At 38.2% G+C, this 18,633-nt stretch overlaps 1 protein-coding gene across 2 annotated transcripts in view; it reads left to right on the top strand.

Annotated features, from left to right (window-relative positions):
- Positions 1-18,633, top strand: part of GTF2A1 (general transcription factor IIA subunit 1) — a 29,428-nt gene that overhangs the window by 3,550 nt on the left and 7,245 nt on the right. For both annotated transcript variants that reach the window (XM_050710917.1, XM_035539353.2), the window contains exons 2-8: positions 4,133-4,234; positions 5,949-6,156; positions 8,515-8,579; positions 10,628-10,703; positions 12,495-12,628; positions 13,497-13,817; positions 17,065-17,154. In XM_050710917.1, the coding sequence (XP_050566874.1) occupies positions 4,220-4,234; positions 5,949-6,156; positions 8,515-8,579; positions 10,628-10,703; positions 12,495-12,628; positions 13,497-13,817; positions 17,065-17,154 (909 nt within the window). In that variant the 5' untranslated portion in view covers positions 4,133-4,219. The remainder of the gene's footprint in view (positions 1-4,132; positions 4,235-5,948; positions 6,157-8,514; positions 8,580-10,627; positions 10,704-12,494; positions 12,629-13,496; positions 13,818-17,064; positions 17,155-18,633) is intronic.

The raw sequence follows: 18,633 nt of genomic DNA, 5'->3' as shown, positions 1-18,633 counted from the left end.
AAGCGTGCAGCGCCTATTTCTTCGTGATGTGCTGGCTCTTGGAAACCCAAGCTGCCGAGTCCCGAGTGGCGTGATAACAATGACAAAGAGATGCAGGTTTTGTGCCCTCGGAACTGGTGGAATGTAGGAAGTGTAGGCCCCCAAAGGCATGTGGCATTTCTTAAAATAGCCGGCTGCTTGCTCTTCAGATTTGGAGAGCGTGCGTGCACGGGTAGCAGTCTCACCATGCTCAGAGTTTTCTTTACAAGATGTACAGAGAAAGTGAAATATAATCATTTCCCTATGTTCCCAGAGGGGAAAGTACTAGATTTTAAATCTTTTCTGTGTGTTTGCGGTTATATCTAATAAATCAGGAATTTTAATTGTTTTCTTTCATGTATGGTAAGTGTTTGGGATAGTGTTTATTGAAGACTGATTTGAGTATGTTTGCGCTTAAAAGGGCTCGAAGTTTACAGTAATGCTCTCTTTATGAGGGAAGCACTGTAATATAAACCAGATGAAAGCACGATTATTTTAATAGCGATCTTTTAAGTTTCTATTATGTTCTCATTGCTTTCTTTGACTGAACGTGAAAATTTATTGCAGAGCTTAGCTCACCTGCTGTCCCGTCTTTGTAGGCTCGCTCAGTAGTTGTGTTCCTCTGTTTGGTTTTTGAGTGCGTAAGTAGTGCATGAAAAAGATTGTCATTCAGCTGCAGAGTTTTAGGCGGTTTATATAAGCAACTTGAGCATCCTGTAAATAATACTTGAAGCCAACAGTTAGTGTATATCTAAAACAATACAGCGTGCTTCCTTTTGAAGGTCAGGGCTTAAGACTGTTTTGCGGTTTTACTTGCTGGATTTACTTCTGTTGAAGTAGCAAAAGAGCATTTGTGGTATTTTTCAAAATTCCTCTATGGATGGCTTTTGAAAAAGGCACTGCATCTCTCTTGACTGCATGTTCAGTACGAGCATGTACAGAAAATGTTTTCAGCCAGCCAAGCTGAGCTTGTCTGAGTATGGTGGACATGTGTATGTAAAATTGGGAAATGTAGGGGGTCAGACACTGTCTCATCATAAAGCATAGATACTTTTTTCTTTGCTCCTCTCCTTTTTCTGCGCTCCTTTCCTTTTTCTGCTAATCATATAACAGTGGCTGTATTGCATATTGTGATACTGGCTGATCAGACCAGTGCCCCAAAATTCTGGCCCATCATCAGGTCCGGTGTGCTGTACAGCTCATGCAAAGCGAGGCATGCACGTGCACACGGCTTGTGGGTTTGTTAACCACCTTGTTCCTGAGCCCCATTTGTTCAGGCTCACTGCACGCCTGTGGTGCCCTTGAGGTCTCGGCTGCTCACCTGGGCTGCTGGAGGTACCTCAGAGGGACACCACGTCGATGGCAGAGCCAACACCTGTGCTCCTAGCCGGCCTTTCTGTTCTCATGCTAAACTGGTGCTGAGCTCAAGAAGGCAGTATTCGGGTCTTCACATTTGCTTTTCCCCCTAATTATGCAGGAAAAAAAAAGAAAATGTTCCCAAGCAAACTGTGGAGCTGTAAGGTCAGTTTGCTGTACCTGAATATTAGTATTTTTTCCTAGGGCTTTATATTCCAAGAAAGCCTTGTAAGCACACCTTCCAGGAATGCCTGACAGGAGGATGTAACTGTTGGTGGAAGTCAGTAGGGCCTGTTCGTGTAAAATCTGTTTTATTAGTTAAGTGGACCCAATAGATGATTGAAAGAGAAAATGCAGCCTCCAGGAATTTGGGTCGTGATTTCAGGCGTAGAGGAAGTTCCATTGACTGAAGTGTGAAGCAACTCACGTGCCTACGGATCAGCGTGTTTATTTGCAGAGCGTGGTTTTGTCTTTAGGAAACAGCTGCTTTTAATACAGTGAGGAACAATATGCAGAATAGGTCAAGTGGCGTTTCTGTTCTAATTGAATTGTGTAAGCTTTATGCAATTTGTTTAATTATAGAAATAATAGGGCTTAATGTTATTAAGTACAATGTCTTTTTGCATCTGCTGTGCATTAAATCTAAGTGGAGAAATAATCTTATTAATGATGCTTGGTGTTTCTAAGTTCCTCACTGCGCAGAACTAAAATGCTAGTGCACAAGAGTAGTCAGCTTTTGAAAGTCTGTTTCAAATGTCTCTATAAGCACAAATAATGCTGTACTTGCAACTTAGAGATGTAGGCATGCAGTACTGTACTGTTTTGAGAGAAAAAAATGCAAATCTGCTGTTTTTTGTTTCTTCTGGAGAAACTGAGTTTTGGACGTAGGTGCTGTAAATGTAGTTTTCAGGTAAGGCAAACACCCCCTGTTAATTGGGGCCAGAAAGTTTTTGCAGAGACAAGTGTTGTTTTGAAGCTGCAAAGGGGCAACCTGATGAAATGTGAAATGAAAAAAAACTAGGGTGCTGATAGCATGCCATTCCCCAAAATGTTGGGGGTGGGTTTTCCGATCAGAGTGGTAGTGGTGTGTTTTTTTTTGTTTTGTTTTGTTTTAAACATTTAAAGGCAAAGGTACTTGGTTTGTTTTGTGCTTATTGGCTACTCAGCTTCGTTCAGGGCTGGTAAATCATGTGCCGTTCCCTCCTCCTTTATTCCATAACGGAGGTGTAACCGTTCTGTTTCATAACGTGTGCAGTGTAATCTTGAGCATATCTGTAACGAATTCAGCACTTCTGGGATGCATTAAGCAACTGTGCGTGCATTGAAGATGTGTTTTAAGTGCATGCAGTAAATCTGTGTAGTTCCAGCGGTGCCGATCTATCTCGCTGTGTGCACTCGGTGCAGATTTCCTACACCTCCATTGGAGGGACAGCCGTCCTGGAGGGTGAAACCCACCCTACAAGTGCAGGATGATTGTTTTACTTGTGTGCAGCATATCTGATGTGCGGCATCATTTGGGATTTTTGGCAGGAAGTCAGGGAGTGAGGTGGAGGAAGATGTCAGCTAAGAGAAATTTGCAGTTGCTTTCAGGTTAGTTTAGGAACAGCCTGTACTCAGCCAAGGAACAGCCTTGAGCAGTTCACAGGCTGATTAATTCAGACCTCCGAGTTCTACCATGCAGTTAGATAGCAGGGATTAAATATCCCACCAAAGTGCCATTGAGGTTTACACGTGTAGAGAGGTCCAAGCAGTGGTACCTGCTTAAAAGGTACAGCACGTGTATGGTACAATTAGCCTACGGTCTTATGAATTAAATATTATGCATTAATTGGTGAAGTTAAGTATTCTTTTTAAAATTGTACCCGTGTTTTAAACTTCATAGAGTGGCTGAGGTTGGCAGGGACCTCTGGCAGTCACCTAATCCAACCCCCTGCTCAAGCAGCTTGCCCACGACTGCATCCAGGCAGCTTCTGGGCGTCCCTGAGGATGCAGAGTTCACAGCCTCTCTGGGCAACCTAAAGTGAATTAAGTTTGCTTTGCCAATGACAATTTAGGCATGAAATCAGTATAATAGAAAATGAGTATGTGTAGTTTTGCCCCCTGAAAAGTGTGTAGTGTAAAAACATAAGTACTGAGTGAAAAGAAAAGTCTGTCTAGTCTAATATTCTGTTTTCAGTAGTTTCTGTAAATAGATGTGTTAAGGAAGAACAGGATATTCATATATGAATGCTTCCAGTTTTCTGAGGCTTCAACATTTTTCAGCTCAGCATCATCCTGAGCCGTAATCGATTCCTGTTCAACTAGCAAGCACTGATGAGTTTCTTCTCTATGCGTTTACCTAATATTCTTTTGAACTCCTGGCTTTCTTTAACCTAAGTATTTTGCACACATGCAAATATATATATATATATGTATATATATATATTTTTTACACATTTAGCATGTACACTGGCAAACAGGCAACAAATTTTGCTAAATGGAAAACAATCTTGTTTTCCTTGTTTTGAGCTAAACTCCTCGTGGCTTGAAGACTCTTGTGACATAAAAGATAGTGAACGGTCCCTTCCCTTTTCACCTTGTTTGAGCTGTTTTTGCTGATTTATACTTTCTTGCATATTTTAGTCACTCAAATGTGCAGCATATTCTGTAGTGCACTTTTCAGAGGGTTTATTTGTTTTGGAAAAAAATCTTATTTTAATGTTAGACTACTAAATTTCTTTCAAAAATAATGCTGACTACTTGCTTTTTTTTTTTTAAGCCTAAATTGTACAGGTCTGTAATTGAAGATGTCATTAATGATGTCAGAGAAGTTTTTCTGGATGAAGGAGTGGATGAACAAGTTCTTATGGAACTCAAAACAGTAAGTTGCAGCTGAAAAGTTTTTTAAATAGACCAATGCACCAAATAGTTCTTGGATCTGTCTTCTGTTGTACGCAGTAAAATACTAATTTTTAATTATCAAAGCAGTGTATTGATGTGCATGTCTGTATCCCCACATCATTTGCATTATACTGCTCTAGAAAGAGGTCTGCCCACCTTGTTTACTTGCCCTAATTTGGCATGTCAAACTTGACATAAACTAACAGTGGCATCTGAGTTCACAGTGTAACTGTTTCAGTCCCTGAAAAATTGTATCACTACTTCTTTAAAAAAGAAAAGGGAGGGAGAATATGTTCATTTTAGAGGTAAAACAATTCCTAAGGTTTCTGTGCTGGAAAAATAAAATGCTTGTTCTGCTTGGTTTTTTGACTTATTATTATTTTTGACTTATTTCCATTGCCAGATTATTGCAGATACTGTTTGTGGTTTGCAGAAGTATTGTTTTGGGGGAGTGGTATGCAATAAATCGGACTGTGCATGTCACACTACTCAAATATCTCTGATTCAGAGTATTCACTTCAGATACAGTGTGTTTGAGTTGTTAACAAGGGGCCAAAAAAAGGCATGGTGTTGACCTGAGCTGTACTGGGTCTGCCATGCCATTCTCCAAAAGCTTCCTGAGCAAAAGTAGGAAGTTTTCAAAAGAGAAAAGAAAAGGCAGAAAAAAAGGGAAAAAATAAAGTAAAAGGAAACTGTGGAAGTAGGTGCCTACTTACTTCAGCTGTTGAATAAGGCTTCCTTCAATAAACTGGATGTCCCACATCATGAGTATTTTTAAAGTATTAAAAAACGGGTGGCGTATGAACTTTGGTTAGAAAGAAACGTTTGAAGAATTCCTTTCCATGAAACTGCGACCTGGCTTGAGGGAAAGAGGGAGTGAGCGCTCTCAGAAAAGCACCTGATATTTGTGTTACAGGTGTGTTCTGCAGATCGTGTCAGAAAAGATTCAATGAAGAAAGTGGCAAGAAGAGAAATAAAGGAAGGCTTAGGGAGTCCTGGGCAGGATTTGAGATCAGGAGTCTTGGGTGCCCATAGTCTCCTTGACTAGTGTGTTACAAAATACTCATGTTACTGTTTTTGCAAGAGCTGCTGCTTTGGTGGTTGTGGCTTTTCTTGAGAGACTTTCAACTGACATCCAGAGCTGCAGGGTTGGAGAGGCTGTTTGATACTGTAGTAGAAACTTTCAGTGCATGTACAGAGACTTTATCTTAGGTACACTGGTAGTTTCTGTTAGCGTGTTATCAGGTAATAGTCTTCATGCAGCTTGTATTGAGAAGTTCCAGGAAGAAATGGCTTGGGGAAAGCTGTAATAAAGAATTGATTTTTGTGATGAAAGAGATGAGAAAGAAACAAGGTAGAGAAGTGGCAAACCTGAAAACTATTTAAAGATATCAGTTTATCTTCATTCATTCTTCTGTTAGGGTTGTTATGATCCGTCCACAAATGGAAGAAAGAAAGAATGAATGTTAAAGCCTGAACTGACGATTCTGAAGGGATTATTTAATTCTTATTAAAACATTACCTATGTGAAGTTATCTCTTCAATCCGTATTTGCTGGGGGCTTTTTGGCTAAATAGACTGCACGAGATAAACAGTGAAAACAAATTCAATTATGTAGTACTGTCTTTATATTGTTACAAGTCTTGCTGAGTAAGAATGGTACAGAAAGATTTCTCTTTTCTTTCTCAAACTAGCTGTGGGAGAACAAGCTGATGCAGTCCAAGGCTGTAGATGGCTTCCATTCAGAAGAGCAGCAGCTTTTGTTGCAGGTGCAACAGCAGCAGCAGCAACAGCAGCAGCAACAGCATCACCACCACCATCATCACACACAACCTCAGCCACAGCAGACTGTGCAGCAGCAGTCTCAGCCACAACAGGTTCTTATTCCAACGTCTCAGCAAGGTCAGACTTACTCTTTAACATCTCTGGTGAAAGACTCTCAGATTAGACCGACTCCTTCTGTAGCATATTTGAAGTCTAGGGGAAGGATGTTTATCCCGTGGATAGCTGTCCTTGTGTCAGACTTTGCCTCTGCTTGACTATTTAATGGGTCAAGAGAGCTGTCTTGGTGGAAAAGTATCTTGGCGTTTCTTTTAGTCATATTCTTCAGAAGATTTTGGAAAAGCTGAATTCTTCTCTTACTACTTAACATATGTTTTCAAAATACATGACTTTCAGGTTGTGGCAAAAATCCATTAACAGCTCCGTAATTTCAAGACAATGTATGTATGCAGTTGGCAGCTTATTCACAAGGCAGTAATGTCATTGGGAGCAAATTATTTTTAAAAACATTTAAAGAGTTTGTTAAGCATAAGTAGATGCTAGGATGTGAAAAATACCTGTATAATGTTCTGAATATATAGTAGATGTTTTCATGTTAGAAAAGGTTTCAAGTGAAAAGTTTAATGGCTATTTTTCTTGTGGTTGTAGCAGATTGTACAGTGGGGGTTCAAGGTACATTTGAGTTAGCTGTAAGAGCATTGTTTCTTGTAGTGATTGTCTTATGTATTCTCCATTAATAATGTAAGAGAAACAACATTTTCACCATTTACACTTTCATTTAATAAATAAGATGAGCAGTACTGGATTCTACTGCAAATTTGCCATATAAACAAATCTGCTACCCATAAACTGCATGAGCTGAGTTTTCAGTGTGCTACTGCAATTGTTGGTTAAAAATATTTGTCTGTCTTAGTCAGGGCCTTCAGTCTTTTGGTCAGGACCTATGTTGTCATAGGCACAAGAGGTAACTACAAATTGACCTCCCCTGCTCCACCCTCCCCCCCAAAAAAGTTTCTATTCAATACAGAGAAGAACTAGTGTGAAAATAACTTGTTACTGTTTTTTGTTTGTTTTCTTCTAATATTATTTTGTTTTTGGCTGGAAATAAATCAATTTGGACTGCTGGTATAAAATTTGTTTTGAGATTTAAGATCCCCTAACGCATCTTGAAATGAGCTGGGTGTCTCAACTCTAGTTACAGAATCTGTTTACCCAGACCTCTAGTGGCTGCTTAGATGAACAGCTGTGACGCTACTGATCACATTGCCCATTACTGATACGGAGGTCCCTGTTCCCCCATTCGTTTCCTAGGGTAGAATATAGTCCTGCCTACAGTAACATGTTTAAAACTGATTAATTGTTGCCCTATGTTGTGTCCTAAGACCAAATGACAATGTGGAGGCTAAATGAATTTGGATGTTGAAGCTCTTTGATCACAGATACGTGCAGTTTAACAAATCACATGACTTCCCTGTTCCATGGTGGAGGTGGTGCAGTGGGAGGATTGTGTGAATTGATGTAGTGGTTCCTTACACAACTTGGTGCAGTCCCAGAGAAAGGCTGGGACAGTCAGCATGGTTGTTCCTGCTGTGCTGTGTGTGATTCTAGTGCAGGGTCACGGCTTCCTAAAAGTTGGAAAGATGGCCTTTGATCTTGGTGTAGTGTTGTGGGGCTTCCCTCTCCAGAATCTTTCCAGAAACTCTCAGTTACCTCAATAATCTTAAGTTTACAGGATTTTACAGGATTGCACGGAAAATACCTTGTTGATGATTAGTTCATATTGCTCTGTCACTTCCCAGTTTGCGGTCACTGATGGTGGCACTCACAATCTGTTCCATAGCATTCTGGACACTTGCACTTACAGATGACCAATAGATTGATTGTTCACATAGTTTAGCCATCTATTTTCTGTAGCACACCAAAACTATTGTGTTGTATGGGACAGGTGTTTGATGATTTTTTCATTTACTACATCAAAAATATCAGTGAAGATCACAAGTTTGTTAACAGCTGTGCTAGCTAGACCACACTCAAGCTAACTGCTGTGTCCTGTTAACATACTCTTCTTCACCTTGCAGCAGTCCTTGCAGTCAGTCTGTTCTAAGAGTTAATCAGTGTTAGTTGATGTTTTTGGAGAACTTGGATCTGAACATCAGCTAATTTATAAAAATTTCCTATGTACCTTTCATTTCAGAAATATATTTTAAATTTTGCTTTACATAGGATCAGAGTAGATCAGACTGATGCCATTGAAATAAGATCTGTAAAGCCAAAATAGCCATACCACCTCTCAGAGCTGCTGTTATGTATTACCTTCACAGTAAAACTTACTAAGGTCAGAAGCTGCTCAGTAGCTGTTTTTGTTCTGAAGCCCAGCTGATGTTTGTGTAATGTCAAGTTATTCTGGCTTGGATGTTTTTTGTGGGCCAACTGAATCATTTTCATGAAATGCTATCTTTTTTTTTTTTCTGGTTTTAGCACCTCAGCAGCAAGTTATTGTGCCAGATTCCAAGCTGATACCACACATGAATACATCGGGCATGGTAAGAAAAGCCAAAGTTTATACATATATATGCTGTCATTATATAAGTTGTTTTGACTAAATAGTAAACACGAATCTGGTATTAGTCATCAGAGAAGTAGGACACATCGGTAAAGCTGTCTGTCATCTTTGAGTTCTGCTGCTGTAATGATAGTCTAGAAGAAGTAACCCAGGACGTGGTTTTGGTAACTAATCTAGGACTTACCTTGATATTCTGCTTTAAGTGGGTTAAACCAAAACTTTATTTAAGTTAGACATTTGGTGAAAATATGCACGATGATATGCTTGTCATATACCAACACAGCTGTGTTAACTGGTACGAATGTATTGCTAGATGCAGGAAACAACATTAACTGTTCTGAAAATTTAATTTTATAGCAAATTAGGGATTATTTAGCAATTCAGATCCAGCTTTTCTGGTCTCATTGTTGAGATTCATGAGTTTTATAGGAGGATATAAAACAGTCTCGTTATTTATCCATTTCTCTCAGTTTTTATCTCAAGAGGTTAATTTTGTTTGTCTTGCTTTAAATGCCCTTGCAGGTCCTTGAAAACAACAGCTAGTAATAGTGAATGTTTATTCTAATTATATATTTATATTTTTTGCCACTTCTATGGTAAAAGCACATGAAACAAGGTTTCATGATTAGACAAAAAGCATCAGCAACTTGCATAACCTTCAGTTCTCCATTAGCTGCTTACCTTATAGAAAAGAATGTGAACTTCATTACTTAAATGGCATGATTTACCCAGGGGCTGAGAGCACAATAATATCTACAGTTTTCTAAAATGTTTTATAACTATTTCAATTTAATTTGTAACTCCCATAGTACAAAGGTTAAATGTTTTGTGTTTTCTTTTCCTGTCTCCATTCAGTTAGATCTCTTCGGGCAAAAATGAGTATGCAGGAATTTTAAAACTCTGCTGTTGTCAAAATGCAGATGAGTTGTATACGGCAGAAGAGTACTATTCAATAAATACCCTTTTACAGAATTTATTTGGAATTATTGTGTATTTCTAATAGACTTTTAGGTTGGTATTAGAGACTGGATTTGACCTTGAGTGTCTTGGAGTGCAGAGACGAATGAGAATTTATTTATCTGCCTTTGGGACATGAGGATGCAGTAAAGCACTTTCAAGCTTTGTTTGGTGTTCTCTTATTTCGGAAATTGTAACTACTATATGGATCAGCTAGTAAGGGGAGATAATATTTCTTAGGAACAAGAGGTATATGCTCTACCCAGTAACAAAGTTTAAATCCTTTCTGTAGCAGACAGTAATCTCCCATAGTTCCTCTATGATGAGGGAAGGGAGGCTTTTCAAAAGGTAATTGAAGTTAGACCCTTGAAATGGAGAAGCCTCCGGAGAAGTCTATGTCCCTGTGTGAGTAAAGGACTTAATGCAGATTTTTATGTTTGGAACTCACGTGAGTGTGTTGGAATTCAATTTCCTTGTAAGATAGAATCGTTATCCATTGAGAGTCCTTGGCTTTTTCTTTTAGCCAGATGTCTTGAGAGAAAATATCAGTCATTCTGTCAACAGTCAGTACACTATATGCATATATTCTCACAAAAGAGGTATGTTATTTGGAACTTGAAATGCAAATCATTTGTAGAATGAAGAAAATTGCAAACTCCTTGTGAAAACAGGATAGGTGAACGTGATCCTTGTTTAAGTACCGTGTTTTCCTTCGGATTTGAAAGTGTGCAAGTAAAATAGCCACCCTAGCAATGCAGTGTTGTATTAGGTCAGCAGACAGGGCAGAGGAGAACAAAATCTGCTGAGCATAAAGACAAACCAAGAAACACTGTGCAGCTGGGTTTAGGTGTGATGTTTAGTGATTGTTACTTGTCTTCTTCCTATTGAGGAAGAAGGGAATTTTTTTTATATGTATTATAATACACAGTTGATTAATGCCTGCTTTTTGATTGCATGTGTGCAAACATTGTAAATAGCAATATAAAAAAAGGTACGTATTTTCAGGCAGTATGTTGTGACATGGAACACTGGCAATAACACTTGTGGTTAAAAAGCTTTTCTGTATTTCAGAGTGCCGCAGCCACTGCAGCTACGTTGGCTCTCCCTGCTGGCGTTACTCCTGTTCAGCAGATACTTACAAATTCAGGTAACTGTCGTAACACTGAGGTCAAACAATGGTTTTGTGCGTGCTTGGGAGGGAGAAATCCTGGATTTTATTCCTTGCTATAAAAATCAAAATCTGGGAATCAACCCTTAGGCAGTAGTGTCATCTCTTCACTAGACTCCTGGACTCTTGCTCGCCAACTGGTTAGTCCTATGAACCTAACAGCGGTTTGGGTTAGATTCTGTGCACGTCTTCTGTGCTTTTTAGACAGGTGCATGAAGCAAGAAGACAGGCATTGCTGTCTCTCCGCTTTGTATATTTCTGAATTTTATGAATCATGATCAGAGCAGAGATACTAGACTGGTTATAAAAGATCAGCATCATTTCATCTGTGACTGCAGATGAGGAGTGTATTAAAGTTTTGGGTATCTGCTAAGCACATGGTGGAATTTCTAATTTTGCTGGCAATGCTAATTTTATTTTAGATTTATCATGTTTAAATCCTGTCATGCCGTACACTTAAAGTATAAACGTGATTTTTATGAACAGCCTAACTGATGCTTTATGTACTTGTACATGTATTATGCAAGCTTGATTCTAGGTAGACTCTGTGTCGACAGTAAAGGAAGATCTGAGAAGGCTCAGTTTTCTAGAATCACTTGCTCTTGCCAGAATAATTCACTTAGTCTACTCAGAATCACTTGTGACTTAGCCTCCCTGCTTTAAACATCCGAATGTTTAATGGATATGTAGTTGAAATGAAATTGAAATGTGTAGCTGTTCTAGAAATTTAAGTCCTTCCAGTTTTTAAGGAAGCACATCTGTGCTTTACAGGAGTATTATATTTGTTACTTTTGTTATGGTCGTCATTTTCTTTTTCAGTTAAAATTGTTTGTAGTGTGTTTTCTTGAAGAACGGACTAGGATGGCCTGCAGAACTGTACTTCCTTCCTTCTTCCAGATGTACTCACCTGTTTGATTAAACAGGACTTTGCATTTTGCTGTGGAGGGAGAACAGAAAAAATCATTGTTTGAGGGAAAGGTGTGAAGTTGAGGATTATCTAATTTCATTTCTTCTCCTCCTCCTCTGTCTTTCTGAATAGAAATGTAAAAAGTGTATTGAAGTATGTCCTGGCACTCTCTTTTCAGAGTTGGAGGCCATCTCTGAAGGCGAGTCTTTGTGTTTTGTGAAGTGAGGACAGGTGTAATAAAGCTATAGGGTAATTAAAGAAATGAGTAGGTATTGTGGGAAAAGGAAGGAGAAATGAATAATTAGTGTAAGGACAGACTTTTCCAAAAGGCAGCTGCGTGTTAATATTGTAAGGAAAGTTATGCAGGGAAGAATTTCTAACAGTGTGGTAACTGGAGGGACTCCAGTTGGAGTCTGGGAATGGGGGGCCGTCTGACAAGACCCTGGAAATAACATAGCATTAGCAGTGGCTAAACCTTCAGTGGTGTAAGTACCTGTACTTCTTGGTTTGGTATATATTTGCTTGTCTCTATCTGTAAAATTTATCTTTTAAAACATAAGTTATGTTCATAAATAGGAACTAATATTTGAAATACTGTGCTGCATTAAAGGTTTAGTCTTGGATTGCATGTGTAAATTATTTTTGGCTTGCATACTTCATAATCAGAAGTGGTAAACAGCCTTATTAGCTCTTTGTTTCTGACACAGGTGCTATAGTCTAGTGTCTTCCCTGGTGAAAACAGACCACAAATGCTCTTTAATTGTTATAAGTGTTCTTCCAGGAAACAAGTTTCTAAACTGCAATAATTTTAAATGGGTATTTCTCCTCTTTGATTCATTTGATAATTATTTATCTTATTACAGGCCAGATCCTCCAAGTAGTTAGGACTGCAAATGGAGCTCAGTACATCATTCAGCCACAGCAGCCAGTTGTTCTACAGCAGCAGGTCATACCACAAATGCAACCTGGTGGTGTACAAGCACCGGTTATACAGCAGGTAAAGAAAAAATAATAATATATACTCCTGAAAGTAGAAACCTGATAGTAATAATTAATCAAGTTTGCATTTTTGATGGCAAATTGAAATGGAGTACAAAGACAGTAATAATATATTGGAAAAAAAAGAAGGTTTCATTAGGAATGTTCTTAATAATTTTGAAATGTTGCTTTAAATGTCATTTTTATTCTTGCAAAATTTCGACTGGCCTTAGTTTAAAAATGCTTTATGTGGCTCCGATGACAATTATGTGCATAATGTTAATCTGCATCCTTTCACAAATGTGTTTACTAGTTAAAATGATTCTGTGTTACATAACATATAGAAGAAAATACCTTTAAAAAAAAATAGCCCCACAAAAAGCACAAAACCCCAAACTGGACATTTTATTACTGAATACAGTATGTTTTGCCACGATTTTTGTTCAGCTACAAGGGCAACTGTACATCCAAAATGTGTGGGCATTGAATTTAGTATTGTGTCAAGAGTTCAGCAGTTTAGACATGAATAAGAATATGTAGAGAGTTTAGTGTTTTATGAAGAAGCTTTAAAAATAGTTTTTTATTTGAATTTAAACATTTCTTAACTGTGCTTAGAACTTGGGATGATTATGGTAGTGCTAGCTACTAGAATGGAAAATGAGACAGTAGGTTTTCTTTGGTTTAGCAACACAAAGTGCAGAAAGTGAACACCAAGTAGTGAGAGAAGCTGCTATTGAAGATTAAATTATCTAATATAGGTAGAGTATTTGTAACTTTTGTTTCTCTAATTAGTCCAAGTTGGACTGATGTGCTTTAATCGTTTTCTGTAAGTAGTGTGGTAGCCTGTTATGTTATCAGTCACTGTACTTGCAATGGTATTTCATCAGGTTTTGGCTCCTATCCCTGGAGGGATTTCCCAGCAGACAGGAGTAATTATTCAGCCTCAGCAGATCCTGTTTACAGGAAATAAAACACAAGTCATACCTACAACAGTGGCAGCCCCTACACCAGCTCAAGCACAGATTCCTGCAGCTGGTCAGCAGCAACCACAACAGCAACAGGCACAACCACAAGCACCACTTGTTCTTCAAGTTGATGGAGCAGGAGACACATCGTCTGAAGAAGAAGAAGATGAGGAAGAAGACTATGATGATGATGAAGAGGAGGACAAAGAAAAAGATGGAGGTGAAGATGGCCAGGTTGAAGAGGTAAAATTAACCCTAATTTAGATGATTGAAGTATGCATCTATTTAGCTTTTATTTTTTTTTCTCAACAGTATTTCAAAGACAACTATATACCTCAAAAATTATATTCCCGTGTCCTGGTTTCAGCTGGGCTAGAGTTAGTTTTCCTCCTAGTAGCTGGCATGGTGCTGTGTTTTGGATTGAGAATGAAAATAATGTTGATAACACACTGATGTTTTAGTTGTTGCTGAGCAGTGCTTACACGAAGCCAAGGAATTTTCAGCTCCTCACACCGCCCTTCCAGTGAGGAGGCTGGGGGTGTGCAAGGAGCTGGGAGGGGACAGAACCAGCTCAGCTGACCCAAACTGGCTGCAGGGATATCCCGTACCGTAATGATATGGTGTCATGCTGAACAATTATATGGAGTGGCAGGCCAGGGTTGGGGGGACTGCTGCTCGGGGATGGGCATCAGTCAGTGGGTGGTGAGCAATTGCATCGTGCATCACTTGCTTTGTATATTCTATTATTATTATTATCATTATTATTTCTCTTTCTTTTCTCTCTGATTAAACTGTCTTTATTTCAACTTGTGAGCTTTTTTTTCTCCTCCCGATTCTCTCCTCCATCCCACTGGGGCATGGGGGTGGTGAGCAAATGGCTCTGTGGTGCTTAGCTGCCTGCTGGGCTAAACCATAACAGTCTTTTAGTCTTACTTGAAAGAAAACTGTATACCTCAAGGAATGTTATATTCCCGTAATCTTGAGAATATCACTTCTATCCTTGTACTTAAATTTATTAATTTCCCATATTAAGTCTGTGGAAACTGTTGTTAGCAGAGCACCTTGAAATGCAGTTGGTGTGTGTAGGGTGGGAGCAGAAAATACTGTTAATTATAATACCCTTCTGAAAACTTCAGTAGTATTTCTGATGATGTGGAAAGATCAGCCATGAAACCTTCACAAGCAAACAGAAGTAGTCAACTGCTTTTGGGACTGAGTGCGTATAATAGCAAGATGTTAGGAAGAATGACAAAAGGAGAGCATATTTTTAATACACTGAGGAGACAAATAACGTGGTCTGGCCTGTATCTTACTCACTGTTTAGTTGCTTTCTGTTAAACTAGAAGGAGCCCAAGAACTCAAATCAGATTATAAAACACCTTCTTAAAAGCACATCCTTGATTAATAAAGTCAGGAGCAGGAGTGAATGTTCTTAGTAACTTGCTGCCTTCTTAACACTGTGCTTAATTTAGACTTTGAATTTGCTTGGTTTTGAACTTGAGCCAGTGGTTCTTACCAGGTTTTGTTCTGTTACACCAAAAAGCCACGCAGAAGAAAAATCCTAATAAGCTAAAAGTACTTTTATTTCAGTTTCTGACAGGAAATTGAGCACTTCCTAAATCTATCCCTAAAATGCATTTTGAACTATCAGATCACTTCCACAGTTCTCTGCAGCCTTTCCAATTATCTTACGATATAATTTAAAATGCCAGTATGAGGAGCAGTTGTAGCATTTCACCATCTGTATCACCCATATATTATATGCAGATAAAACTTAAATTTTTTATTAAGGAGTTAAATCAGTTTTTCTGTAATACATTTACAGTGGTGTCAAACAATATTTTTCCATTACAAGTTGAATCCACATCACCTTTTTCATTATTACCATCGTTATTATTTCTCTTCGTTTTCTGTCCTATTAAACTGTCTTTATTTCAACTCATGAGCTTTTACTTTTTTTTTCCCCTCCTGATTCTCTCCCCCATCCCACCACCTCAATAGGGGAAATAAACTGAAGTACAGGGATAGAAGTGATATTCTCAAGATTATAGGAATATTCTTCGAGGTATATAGTTTTCTTTCAAATAAAACACTAAGACTGCCATGCTTTAAGCTGGCAGGCAGCTAAGCACCAGTACAGATGTCACTCTGAATGCGTTAAAAGTATAGGTCATCATACTTAAATATCAAGTGTTCTTTAATATTGTTTTAATGCTAGTGCTATTTTTTTATATGCCAAGGCTTTATTATCAGCATGCCAGAGAGCCCCTGTTATTTTTGCTCCCTGTGTTCATCAAGAGCTAGTTAATGAGTAGAGCAGTCCATTAAAAGTTTTTCAAGTCACTTAAATATAACATTAGTTTGAAAGAAATTAGGACTTCTAGTACGCCTTTTTCTTCCCTCATTAGCATTTCCCTAGTATAGCTTATATATTTTGGGGCAGGTGGGAAGATGAGGATTACACGGAAGTCTTAAGAAAAGCTGTTCTGCTTTTATTAGTGGTTGTTTTAAGCTTTCAAAATATTTGCTGCTTAGATGAGATGTGGGGGGGAAACAAACTTCAGCTGTACTATTCTCACCATACTGAAAAAAATTTAGTGCATCAGAATTCGGTTTTGGCAATACAAACTGCCAGATGCTTGAGGAGAGGAGCAAGAAGGATCTGGAAGAGGTATGCAGTTTAGAAATGAGCTTTAAGACAATCCTCTTAAGCACAGGTGGGAAGGCTGTGCTGGAAAGAAGAAATTAGACTTGCAGTTGAGTAGTGATATTTGTAAGTATCCTCGTGAAGCTATTTGGTTATCTTCATAAGACATGCAGAGTAAAATAGTAAATAGAAATAGTAAAATGATAAAGGAAATGGCACAGCTTAGAAAGATTTGAAAGGTGGAGAGACCTTTGGTAGAAAGAGGAAAAATTGAAAGTAATTTTTAAGGAACGTGAAAATACTAGAACATCTAGGGAAGTTATTTTTTATGTATCAATGCAAGATCATCTTAAAAACACCTTTTTTTCCTCCCCTAAAAACTTTCTGCTTTTGTTGAGGTCTGTTTCTGTTACAAACATAACTAAGTCATGGAGTTTGTATTTCTAGTGGCATGTAGGGAGTGATGTGGGTAATGTTGCATTTCCACTGCTTAGAGGCTTTAGAAAAATGAAAATCTGCGTAGTGATAGATTTTTGTAAAAGCAAATGACAAGCACCAGAACACTTGCAATAACGGAGTAAGAATGTTTGTGGTGCTGAAAGGCTACAGTGCCCAGAATCTGGCTTGAACATTGAAGTTGGGCACTGAAATTGTTAAGGACATCTCCTGAGGAATCATCATGGAGGGGAGAAAGGAAATGTACTTGATTCCTCCACTGGGAAGCCTAATACTTCACGTGTCAGATGTTTATTTAGTTTCATAGCTCATAGACTGTAGCCTGATATGAGTAATTGAAGTAACAGTAATAACCTTACAGTGTAACTTTTCACACGTTTCTTCCAGGAGCCTCTTAACAGTGAAGATGATGTGAGTGATGAGGAAGGACAAGAACTGTTCGATACAGAAAATGTTGTTGTGTGCCAGTATGATAAGGTAAAATATAAATGTGAGAGTTCTAATTTCTCTGTTCTTCCTATCAAGTCATAACTTTTAAGTGACACAGAAATATCTGTGTGACTGTCAAGTATAGGTAGATCTGTAAAGATTATAATATGAATGTTAATGTAAGAACTGACAACTGTTTTTAAAATGGGTCTCTGAAAGGTGTTTTTTGATAGACTTGGTGGTAGTGAGGAAAGCTTAGAAAAGTTTGGTTGAATTCTTTTTTTTTCTTTATCATGTCTGACTTATTTTTAAAAAAGGGTTAGTCCTCTGGGCTCATGAGAAGTGAACTCTTGCAAGTTTTGTTGTGTTGTAGCCACAAATGAAAGTAGTAGTCATTAAGATTAAGACTTGTTAGAAAACTACTTATTGATCACTAAAAATGTCTCTTTGTGGTGACTAAATAGTTTTCAGAGGAGAATGTTCCTTCTGTGCCATGCTTTTTTTTATTTTGAAAAAGCAATATGGAATGCTTATACTTATTTTGCTTTAAATTCCACTGAGCTGTCCTGTCTTCCCTTGAATGACTAATTTCTTTCTTTATATTTGCCCTGAAATATGTGAGGATACATTTATGTCTGGAATTGTTTTAAATTTGTCCAGAGGCTCTTGGCACTTTTTTATTGAAGTAGTATGCAGAAAGATTATTCAATATGGATTTTCTTTCTTCGCCTGTGAGAGTTTACTTGCACTGTGAGGAATAAGGATCCTTTTTAAAGCAGAGAAAAGATTGTTGAAGAAAAAACCCGTCATTGCAAAGAATGATTTTGATAGAAAATATTCAGTTATGTCTGTATTCTATTTGTGCTTGTCATCAGATTGAGGAAAGTAATATCAATATCTACATCCTAGCTGTCTTTCTCCTCCAGACCGTACTCTGGAATTGTTAGTTTCAAGGCAGTTCATGAAGGCAGTGAGGGAGCTCGAAATAGCAGTTAGAAAAGCTTGTTGGGAGCTGCTAAGGCTGAGCAACAAGAACTACTCACCCTTTGCAAAGTTAAGAACTTGAACTCAGTAGGGAAGTGTCCACCATGAAGCCTCTAGTGCTCTGGAAACACTTCACTTATCAAACAATTGTTGTTCAGTTTGTTTTTCTAAAATATAAAACCAACAGCTCAGTTGTTCTGAACAAAGTTCACTGTCTTGTACAACATACTGTGTCCTGCATCAGCTGATACAGCAGGTGCATCTTGAACAATGAAATGAGGGCGAACAGGTAGCGATGATGCTCACAGAGCGCTCCGCCATCCTTGGTACCTCATACGGTAACATAGATCATCGTATGCCTCCTCAGTCGTCTCTGTTTGAAATTAGAACTACGCTTTGGATAGTTGTTACTTGTACAGCTTTCCAAACATTTGAGTACTCTTTCTTTCATTCTTCAGAGGTATTTTATTTCTCTGTATCCTTCTGTATATGTACATATACATATGTGTATATATATATATATATGTGTGTGTGTGTGGATAA

The sequence above is a fragment of the Cygnus atratus genome, chromosome 5 (genome assembly GCF_013377495.2).
Source record: "Cygnus atratus isolate AKBS03 ecotype Queensland, Australia chromosome 5, CAtr_DNAZoo_HiC_assembly, whole genome shotgun sequence".
Classification (NCBI taxonomy): domain Eukaryota; kingdom Metazoa; phylum Chordata; class Aves; order Anseriformes; family Anatidae; genus Cygnus; species Cygnus atratus.
This window is presented reverse-complemented; position numbering and strand designations above follow the sequence as displayed.